Here is an 11517-nt window from a genome sequence, read left to right as displayed (position 1 = left end):
ATACTGCTGTTCTGAGTATATAGGGCCTGGGGGCCACACACATTTCCTTTTTTAATATGGGTACGGGGTTCCCCTTAATATGCGTACAAGACCCAAATAGGCTGGTAATGGGCAGGGAGGGCTACCCATGCCATTTTTCTCAATGATTTTCAACCATATTGCAGGAACCAGATATAACATTAATACCGCAAGCAGCTTTAAATGACGTTATTTCCGTTAAATGTCATTTTGTGCAGGGACTGTTCTAAACACGGGAAACACGTGGCACTTCACAGGCATACTACAGACACCCCCCAGGCACCATATTTAAAGGAATATTTCACTTTTTTTTTTCCACTTTAATCATCATTAACCACTTCCCGACCAGCGCACGACGATGTACGTCGACAGAATGGCACGGGCAGGCATATTGGCGTACATGTACACGTGAGTCCGGTCGCGGGACCCGCGGACTCGATCGCCGCGGGCATCCCCGCGATCGTCTCACGGAGCAGCCGAATGGAGGAAATGCTGTATAAACAACATTTTTCCATTCTGCCTAGCAACTAGTGACGCTGATCTCTGCTCCATGTGATTGGAGCAGAGATCAGTGTACACTAAATGAAAGCCCAACCCCCCCACAGTTAGTAACACACCCCTAGGAACACTTAACCCCTACACTGCCACCCACTGGTTAACCCTTTCACTGCCAGTGTCATTTACACAGGAATCACTGCATTTATATAGCAGTGATTACTGTATAAATGACAATGGTCCCAAAAATGTGTCAAAAATGTCCGATGGGTCCCCCACAATGTCGCAGTCACAATAAAAATCGCAGATCGCCGCCATTACTAGTAAAAAAAAAAATAATAAAAAATTATTAATAAAAATGCTATAAAACTATCCCTATTTTGTAAACGCTATAACTTTTGCGCAAACCAATCAATAATCGCTTATTGCAATTTTTTTTACCAAAAATATGTAGAAGAATACGTATCGGCCTAAACTGAGGGAAAAAAATGTTTTTTTATATATTTTTGGGGGATATTTATTATTACAAAAAGTAAAAAATTATGCGTTTTTTTCAAAATTATCGCTCTATTTTTGTTTATAGCGCAAAAAATAAAAACCGCAGGGGTGATCAAATACCACCAAAAGAAAGCTCTATTTGTGGGAAAAAAAGGACGTTAATTTTGTTTGGGAGCCACGTCGCACGACCACGCAATTGTCAGTTAAAGCGACGCAGTGCCGAATTGCAAAAAGTGGTCTGGTCTTTGACCAGCAAATTGGTCCGGTCTGAAAGTGGTTAAAATCAGTGCTCCCGCCAAAACGGCAGTTTTTAAAACTTTTTTTTGCATTGAACCATGTCCCCTGAGCCAGGTCCCCAAACCCTTTTTAGGACAGTATCTTGCATATTAGCCGTTAAAATTAGCACTTTTAATTTCGAACGTTCGAGTCCCATAGACTTCAATGGGGTTCTAACGTTCGTACAAATTTGGGGTCCGTTCGAAAGTTCTGGTGCGAACCGAACCGGGGGGTGTTCGGCTCATCCCTAGTTCTGAATATCTATTATGATGTTTTGTCTTTTTGATACATTGTTAAAATAAAAATACTTTGTACGTTTTTATAATCTTTCGTAAGTCTCACAGTTCATGCCTATAAAGTCCCGCCCTTTTGAGGGGACCATTTTGGAGAATTTCAAATTTCTGGGATGTTGGCTAGATACAGCAGAATATATTGAATACCTCCAATTTTTTGATTTTTAACATTTAGAGTTAGGACTGCAGATAATACTGCGGTACCGTGAAGAGGCTCTGCAGCTTACGCATGTTTTTTTTCAAATGTGTGCAAATGAAACCCCTGTTTTTAATACATACTCTTAAGCCTTGTACACATGATCATATTTTCACACGGGAATTGTGTGATGGCAGGCTGTTTGTGGAAAATCCGTTTGTATGCTCCATCGGACGATTGTCATATTTTCCGCAGACAAATGTTGGATGGCAGGTTTTAAAATTTTCCGCAGACAAATGTCTGTTGTCAGATTTTCCGAGCGTGTGTACACAAGTCCGTTGGACAAAAGTCCAAAGTACAAACGCACATGCTCAGAAGCAAGGACGAGACAGTCTTTGTAAACTAACGTTCGTAATTGACAGGGGGTATTTCCTATACAGACTATATTACCAAAAGTATTGAGATGTCTGCCTTTACACGCACATGAATTTAATGGCATCCCAGTTTTTGTCCGTAGGGTTTAATATTGCATTTGCACACCCTTTTCAGCTATGACAGCTTCATCTTCTCTGAGAAGGCTACCCACAACGTTTAGGAGTGTGTCTATGGGAATATTTGACCATTTTTCCTAAAGCGCATTTGGGAGATCAGGCACTGATGTGGACAAGAAGGCCTGGCTTGCAGTCTCCGTTCGAATTCATCCCAAAGGTGTTCGATCGGGTTAAGGTCAGGACTCTGTGCAGGGCAGTCATGTTCCTCCACGTCAAACTCGCTCATCCGTGTCTTTATGGACTTTGCTTTGTGCACTGGTCCAAATCATTTGGTGGAGGGGGGATTGTGGTGTGGGATTGTTCTACAGGGGTTGTGCTTGGCCCCTTAGTTCCAGTAAAGGGAACTCCTAAGGCGTCAGTATAGTATTTTGGATAATTTCATGCTCCCAACTTTGTGGGAACAGTATGGGGATGGCCCTTTCCTGTTCCAACATGACTTCGCACCAGTACACAAAGCAAGGTCCATGAAGACATGGATGAGCGAGTTTGGGCTTGAGGAACTTGACTGGCCTACACACAGTCCTTATTTCAACCCAATAGAACACCTGTGGGATGAATTCGAGTGGAGACTGCGAGCCAGGCCTCCTTGCCCTCATCAGTGCCTGACCTCACAGAGGTGCTTCTGGAAAAATGGTCCAACATTTCCATAGACCCACCTTGTGGACAGCCAGAAGATTTGATGGCCCTTTCCTGTTCCAACATGACTGTGCACCAGTACACAAAGCAAGGTCCATGAAGACATGGATGAGCGAGTTTGGGCTTTAGGAACTTGACTGGCCTACACACAGTCCTTATTTCAACCCAATAGAACACCTTTGGGATGAATTCATGCCTGATTTCACAGATGCTGCTTCTGGAAAAATGGTCAAACATTTCCATAGACCCACCTTGTGGACAGCCAGAAGATTTGAAGCTGTAGCTGCAAAGGGTGGGTCAACTCAATATTGAACAATATGGACTAAGACTGGGATGCCATTAAAATGAATGTACGTGTAAAGGCAGGCATCCCAATACTTTTAAAAAATATAGTGTATATCCAAAAAACTTTTAGTTCTACTTTAAATGTACTTTTTCTAGTTGTGGTGTCTCTATTCGTATGTGCCTAAAGATCACTTAGCTTCTATTCCTGTGACAAGAAGTACATTGCAACACTGCCAAGAAAAACCTAATTTCCTTTTCTTATTCTTCCAAAATCAGAGTTTTCCTCATCCCCCAATATGCCATAATACGTAGGGACCTTGGGAGGTTGACTGATAATACTGCAAACAGCATATAAAAACCTAGCCTACATGTTTGCATAACAGAAAGTTGGTATTCTGATCTATAGCCGGTAACGAAAAGAAAAGCCTGCTAGACAAAAACAAAGAGAATTTGTCATCACAGATTTCTGTGGCTGATCTGTGCAGAGAGAATGGCAAAGGCAATAAAAGCAGTGACTTTTAAGCACTAAGCACAAAAACAAGCATTGTCATTGAATAAAAATGGCATTATTGTCATTTATTGTTTGTATGTACTTGATGTTGTTTACTTTTTAACTGTTGACCTGACGTACTGCAAAAGTTTCAGCTCAGACTAATGTCTTTAGAATTTTTTCAGGCATGTAACCCAGCTGAACTCGACTTGTCATAGCATTAAACCAATGTATTCTAAGGCCATGCAGGACCAGTCAATAATTAACAGATCTCTGCAATGGGAACGTCTTTGTTTTTAGTTATTCCCCCATCCTACCCCTTCAACTAACCATACTTAAAATGTACCTAGATTTCCAACACAAATGCAATATATCATGGCTGAACTTACTGGGTGGTGTTCAGGGATCTGAGGATTCATAACCAGGCTAAAAGAGAGGAACCTACCAAGCAGCGACATTTACTACTTTTCTTCTCCGCTGGATAACATCTATCGGTATCCTAATACTGAAATATAGAATAAGCCTTAAAAAGCAGGTTCTGAGGCTTTCATTGCACACATGAGGTCAGCTGAAGAATCCTCCTTAAGTGCCAGTTTTGGTATAATACGGACCTTGTCCCAGTATGTGGGGGTTTGCCTAGCTTTTGTGTCTGCTGGCTTCCTTATTGTGGCAACTTGGACTGACTGCTGGATGGAAAATGCAGATGACTCTCTGGAGGTAAGATGTTTTATGACAAACAACTATTTTGCCTTTGGGATTAAAGTCACTATTTTCGAGTCTTGAGCGTCAACTTTTTTAGAAGCTTTATATACTGTACATTAAAGTCAGTATTTTCAGATCTTAGTCCTTAAATATTTTAGAAATGTTAATTCTGTATACATTCTGAGTGGTAGTAGACACAATGGGGCTTACTTGTTAAGGCATTACAAAGAGCAATGATGACATGCCAAATATAGTGCCCCCATATCAGCCAGGCTTTAGTTTTGTGAAATCATGTATCTGTAAGATGAACAATGATATTTTGTTATAGATAACTGCACTTTGTACTTCACTCTATGAAATGAGTCTACATTATTAATAACCCTCTTAACTGCTTCAGCCCTGGAAGGTTTTACCACCTAATGACCAGGTCAGCCTTATTTTAACTATTAAACAACTGCGCGGTCATGCAATGCTGTACACAAATAAAATTGATGTCCTTTTTTCCCCACAACAATTAGAGCTTTCTTTTGGTGGCATTTGTTCACCTCTACGGTTTTTATTTTTTGCACTAGAAACAAAAAAGACTGACAATTTTGAAAAAAAACAACAATATTTTTTACATTCTACTATAAAACATAGCCAATAAAAAAATGTGAAAAATCTAATGTATTCATAAATTTAGGCCACTATATATACTGCTACATGTTTTTGGTAAAAACAATCCTGATAGTCGTATATTGATTGTTTTTTGCAAAAAATTCTAGCATCTACAAAAATATGGGGTATTTTTATGGAATTTTTATTTATTTGTTTTTTTTTACTAGTAATGGTGGCGATCAAAGACTTATAGTGGGACTGCGACATTGCGGTGGACAAATCGGACACTAAGTGACACTTTTGATACTTTTTTGGGAACCAGTGACACCAATACAGTGATCAGTGCTAAAAAATATGCAGGCACTGTCACTGTACTAATGACACTAGCAGGGAAGTAGTTAACATCAGTGGCGATCAAAGGGTTAAAAGAAAAGCAAAGGATTTTTTTTTGAGATTCATACTTACTTAGGTGGATGCAGCATCAGTTCGATGCTGCATGTGTCCCCTGGCCCCTCTGCACTGAGAACCGAGCAATCGAACACCGTTGATCACTCAATTTTCAGAGCTTCATGAGTAGAGAGCTGCTGACTGTCAGTCACAGCTCTCTGCTCTGCCCCCTCCTCGTTCATTGGAGTGCTGAGCTGTAGAGGAGGGTGAGCAGGCATCTCAGGCTGTCAGCGGCTCGATGAGAGGCTGAGCGGGGTGTCAGTACTTGATGGATCCAGGCTTTATTGTCACAATGCCTGGACTGAAATCATTGACGTCAGCAGAGAGCAGACTTCAGCCCCCTCTCTACTAAAAACGGGTAACAGGAGTGCAAAACGAACTGAGCTTTGGCTAGACTTCTCCTTTAAATGTGTCCCTAGGGAGTGCTTGCTAACTGTGTGGGGGGTGCTTTAACTGTGGGAAGCAGAGATCCTGCTTAGAAGAAACACAGGATCTCTTTCTTCCTTGCTCTGCCTCTGTCGTGTGCACCGCAGACCTGAAAGTGCTGAATCACCTACCTGTACTTGATTCTGCGTAGAGGAGCCACCACCCCGCAGTAAATGTACATGGGGCGGTCGGTAAGAGGTTAATGACCAGCGACGTACCCGTACATCGCTGGACTTTCAGTGATTATACCAGCATGATACCTGCAGCCACAGGCATCATCCCTGTACTGTTTTTTTTAGAGCCCGCAGCCGGCTTTATTGTAATAGCAATAGCAGCTGATAATCAATTGCTATTACAAGCAGTGGAAGGGGACATTCTCCCCCTCCCGCTGCCTTTTGCGGCTTGCTGGGGCTCTCCTATCCCACTAGGAGACTCGAGCACCTAGCTGGCACATCTGCCATCTGGTCAGACAGCCTAACAAAGCCGGGAACGGCTTCGATTGGCTCTCTGCTAGGCTAACCTGGAAGCAATGACATCACATCACTTCTGGTTTACCCGGATGTCAACGGGGCCATTTAAAACAAAATTGAAAGCATTTAGAAACACTGCCCCCAGTTGCATTATATTGCTCAAATCAATGCACATAATGACAAATAAATATATATTTATTTTTTCATACTCTGAGATTTGAGATACAAATTAATTCTTAAAGTTGTTTTGCTAATTAAGTATTTATTGCCTAATTGGTTCCTGGTGCATATTTTCTCTTTCTTTATATACTTGTACGGTAACTATACAAGTATATATAGAAAGAGAAAATAGTGTTGTTGTTCTATGCATATTCCAGCCTGAGGAAGGCCATTAACAATAAAGCCCGAAATTGCATTTTTTTCCAGATTTTCTTTGTATATAACTTAGTTTCTTTAAAAATTTTAAGTGCAGCAATCCTGAACTTACTTTATCTATATGTGGCCTGTGGGAGGGCCTGATTGCATGCACTAAAATCTACTACAATGATGTTCACTTTTTTTTTATATGTAGCCTGTGTTTATTGCTCTTCACTGGTGGCTATCACATTATCCAATTGTCTTTTTTTTTTAAATAAAGGACCCTTAGATAAATCTAATTTTATTTGCTAATTTTATAATTAATAAGGGGAGATTGAGACAAATGTCAAAATCCACCTTTCTTCCTAATTATGATCTATATTTGGATCATGGTCCAGAGGTAACTGACGGGCGTGAGGAAGTGATGACAAATGCGTTGCAACTACGTGCAATGTGGGATGTTTGTGGCGCTTTCCCGGTTGCCTGAATGTGTCACATTCGGCGGGTTTGCTGGCCACCGATTGCTACATTTCAAAGCATCGTTTTTACGCCATGTAAACACCCCAATGTCTACTGCAGCTTTGGAGTATGGGGTGGTAATAATGCGATCTAACCGTGTATTTTATAAAACTGGTTTGATTTGTTATTCAAGCATATGTTGTCAATACGTCAGATACTTTATTGACTACAAAATATGGTTAAGGATGGAAGCAGCTGGGCTATGTTTTTCAAGTCAATAAACACAGGACTCCGCTCTTCATTTTTTCCCCACCCTGGCTTTTCTTTATTTGTCCTCAACAATGTAAACATTCGTTCCAAAGCAAGCATAATAATCATGGAATTTAGAAGTATGTTTATGTAGTTAGAATCCTCTCTATAATACAGGAACAATATGAGATCTGGTCGCAAAGCAGTTCTTTAGATATACTTAGGTTCAGTAATGTTAGACTTGTATCTGAGTGATTTACTAAAGAGAAAAGAGCTTTACTGCTGTCCTCTTCTAATTTTAGAAAAACTGGCTTTTTTATTTAATTTTATTTTTTTATAAATAAATAAAACTAAATGATGTGCTTTGTCTGCAAAATCAATCCATTACTTAATGGCCATGTAATCCATTTTTCATGAAATCATTGCTCACTGTGTTTTTCTGCCTTCTTGTAATGTCCTAAATTGGCTCTCGAACATCTGCTTTTCCCTCTCTCACTTCCACTTGTTAGCAACGAGCAGCGCACGTAAGTTGTGGTCGTGTGCACTTCTCTTTGCACACTACACATCCCATAGTCCAGGGGTACAGAATAAAAAATCACAGAGGTCCAGTAAGTAAATTTTGTGTTCCAGCAGAGGTTTGAATCACATGTTTGTGCCATGATGCAGATCCTTCATGTCACAGCCCCTCTCCTCTTATGTTAGGTTCACATCTCTGTGGGAAAAATCATGTTCCGGAAATGTGCTGCACTTTATCAGATGTGTGGGGTGCCATTCATTCTTAAAGGCAACCCCACGCATCGCCACCTATGGCACATTTTCACACGCACCGAACTGCATGGTGCTGAAGAACCATGCGGTTTGGTGCAGTGTGATTTAAAAAAAGGGTCAGGACTTCTTTCCTTGTTTTTCTTGTGGGTAGGGGAGCCCTTTAAAATGAATAGGCTACCCTACCTGTGACGTGCGTGCACAGATCTTAACTGAGCCTCATATCACAGTCTCTCTTATAATATCACAGTTCCCTCCCCTTCACTTCAAAATTTCCTTTTCACATTACTGTTCTCAGTCTCCCATTACCATCCTCAGCCCCCCATTACTGTCCTCAGCTCCCCATAATTGTCCTCAAACCCCCCGTTACTGTCCTTAGCTCCCACATTACTATCCTCAGTCCCTCCTTAGCCACCACAATTTTCCTCTGCTCCCCTAATACTGTCCTCAGTCCCCAATTACTGTCCTCACCCCCCCCTTCTGCCCGAGTCCCCCATTACTGTCCTGAGTTCCCCCAAATAACTGTCCTAAGTGCCCCCTTATTGTATACAGCCCACCATAATTCACCCTAGCTCACCCATTACTGTGGTATGCCCCCCATTACAGTCATCAGCCCCCTCTCAGCTCCCCTTACTGTCCTTAGCCACTTATTACTGTTAAAAAAAGCAGAGCTTCTTCACCCCCCCCCCCCCCCGGGTCCTACCTTACACAAACAGGATTTAGAGTGGGAGGCAGAGTTGGTCTGCATGGAGGGTGGGAGCTGCAAGCTGGTGATTGCTTGCTAGGACTGCCCTAACAACCAATCACCGGCCTGTGAACTTGGGATGCAAACCCTTCTTCCAGAACTGTCATGCCTCCCAACTCCCGCTGCAGGCTTTGAGGATGACGGTGGTGAAGATTGCAGGGCACAACAGGCTTCTAATTGGCGGCACCATGGCGGTCTGGACAGAACAGTGGGTCGGTCTGGTTGCAGACCGCAGTCCGCCATTTAGTGATGCCTGCCATAGTGCATAGTCCAAATCTACCTTGGGCGTAAGTAAGAGGCAATGGCTATGTTCCTACATACTGAGGGATCATGGAAAGTGAATGTAGACATACTTTAACAGGAAATCAGGTTACATTAGCAAATAAAAAGAAAAAAAGAATTTGGAGATATGGAGGAGACCGAGGGCAATACTTTTCGATTTAAGTAGCATACATACTTCAATAGATTTTTTTTTTTTAATGTCAATTTAAACTTTACTTAAATTGTAAACTTCTTTAATGCAGAAAAGCAAAGATCAATGGTGATATGCCAAGTGCAGTAACCTTCTTTAGTTACATCAGTTGGAATAATAAAATAAAACTTGATTGCTTTGGGATAAAGTATTTTGGCTTAATAAATAAGCATATGCATAAGACATCAGCCCCAGAAAATTAACCTTGGACTTGAAATTAAAAGTCATTAATTCGTTAACACATTTACAAACTGTCTGTGGCTCAGTTTACATATTGTATACAGCACTGCTAAAAGAGTTTTTTTTTAATATATATAATTTTTACATTTTTTTGCTATAATAATAAATACATGAATGATATTGATTGCACAGAGCGGCTCCAAACCTCCTCTTCTGGCAGCCCCTAACGGTGCTCTTGGATCCTCGTCTTCCATGCCCTTGTACACACGATCGGAGATTCCGACGGAATGTGTCCGATGGGAGCGTTTATTCCGACTGTGTGTGGTCTACATCGGACTGTTTCCGTCGGAATGTCCGTCGGACCAAATTTTCCAACTTGCCGGAAATATTTTCAGACAAAATGCTCCGATCGTACATACTGCGATCATGTGTAGAGAATTCCGATCGGACAAAGTGCCACGCATGCTCAGATCAAATTCCTACATCAAAGCTATTGGCTACTAGCCCGAACGTAGTCCCGTCGTAACGAAATAATGTCATCACGTTCTGAACGATCGGATTTTCCGACAACTTGGTCCGACCATGTGTATACAACAGCTTCGGACAAAATCCGACGTATTTGGTTGTCAGAATCTCCGACCGTGTGTACAAGGGCTAAGTCTGCCTCCATAGCAAGCTCTATGCTATAGGTGCAGACGAGCAGGCAACGCTTCCAAGCTAGGCTGTGTACACGGTGTGTGCGCCCATAGACACACACACCATGGCTCGGCCCTGCCCTTGCTCCCTCCTCACAGGATTTGATTGACAGCAACACTGCCTCTGTATGCTGTGAGGAAAGGAACAGAGACCAGCAACACTGCAGACGAGCACAGCACTGGATCAAGATAAGACATAGGTAAGTATATAGGGAGGTGAGCAATACAACACAATACATTTACAGACAGATTTGTCTGATTTTTACAAACTGTCTGTAAATTTACAGGCAAATGGCAACCCTGCAGCCTAGTCTGCTCACTTACCCTTTTCATTTATTTTCACTTGTACATGTGTTCACTTGTACATTTTGTACTTGTGACAACACAAACTCCATGTACTATATTTATAGGGGTGCAGTGTTACCCTAGTACAGGAAGTATGGTAGAACTACAGAGCATCTCCCCCTCTCCTCATTGTCATATGGGGGAGATGTTCTGTAGTTCACAGAAGTGAACTGGGTGGGACCGATAACGGTGTATGAGATTTCAGTGGATATTAGAGGCTCGCTGAATTTCTGGCAGGATCAACCAGGAAACAAATAAAAGTGTTAGGGTTTACATACACTTAAAATAAGTACAATTATGACTTTTCTATGTCTCCTTTGGTTATTCACCTTGCTTGCTATAGACAAAGGCACCTTTTAAGAATTGTTGGATGTAAGTGCCTCATTAGCAGGGTGCTTAGTTAATGACATCAACTGTTCTCACGTATCTGAAACTGAAATGAATGCCAGGCCCTCTAAGAGCAAGCCTGGGGCATTAATGTGTGATAGAGTGGGTTTCCTTCCCTGCCTAATGACCTCAGAGACTTTTTTACTATGTACAGGCAAGTAAATGACCCGTGGCAATACAGCTCCTGCAGAGCCGCAGAGAAATATAAGAAGCTGCAAAGGAAGTTTGCTCTCTGTTGGGCTAACGGTGTATTCTGCCAGTTAGCTATTATATTTACAGCACTAATTTCATCAAGGTGCTTGGATTTGAATGTGTTCATTTGCTGCAGTAAGCAATATAATTATTGATTCTGTGGCTTAGCAGGCTACACCAGAGAAGCATTATTTAATACACCTGCTATGAAGGGATGAATAAAATGTGATGGAGTCAGGCAATGCAGTCATTATGCAGCATATCTAGCAACAGGATGCATATTAAAGCATCAATATTCACTGTTTGTTGTGCAGTTTACATGATGGTCACCACTGAGCTGAAACTAATATT

At 41.6% G+C, this 11517-nt stretch overlaps 1 protein-coding gene across 1 annotated transcript in view; it reads left to right on the top strand.

The window, feature by feature from the left end:
• Positions 1-3893: 3893 nt before the first annotated feature.
• Positions 3894-11517, top strand: part of CLDN16 (claudin 16) — a 39595-nt gene continuing 31971 nt past the window's right edge. Inside the window, exon 1 of the mRNA XM_077487545.1 lies at positions 3894-4395. Within this exon, the coding sequence (XP_077343671.1) occupies positions 4237-4395 (159 nt within the window). The 5' untranslated portion in view covers positions 3894-4236. The remainder of the gene's footprint in view (positions 4396-11517) is intronic.

This window comes from Lithobates pipiens, unplaced genomic scaffold (genome assembly GCF_037356315.1).
Source record: "Lithobates pipiens isolate NorthernLeopardFrog02 unplaced genomic scaffold, aLitPip1_a1.2 Scaffold_18, whole genome shotgun sequence".
In the NCBI taxonomy this organism is placed as follows: domain Eukaryota; kingdom Metazoa; phylum Chordata; class Amphibia; order Anura; family Ranidae; genus Lithobates; species Lithobates pipiens.
This window is presented reverse-complemented; position numbering and strand designations above follow the sequence as displayed.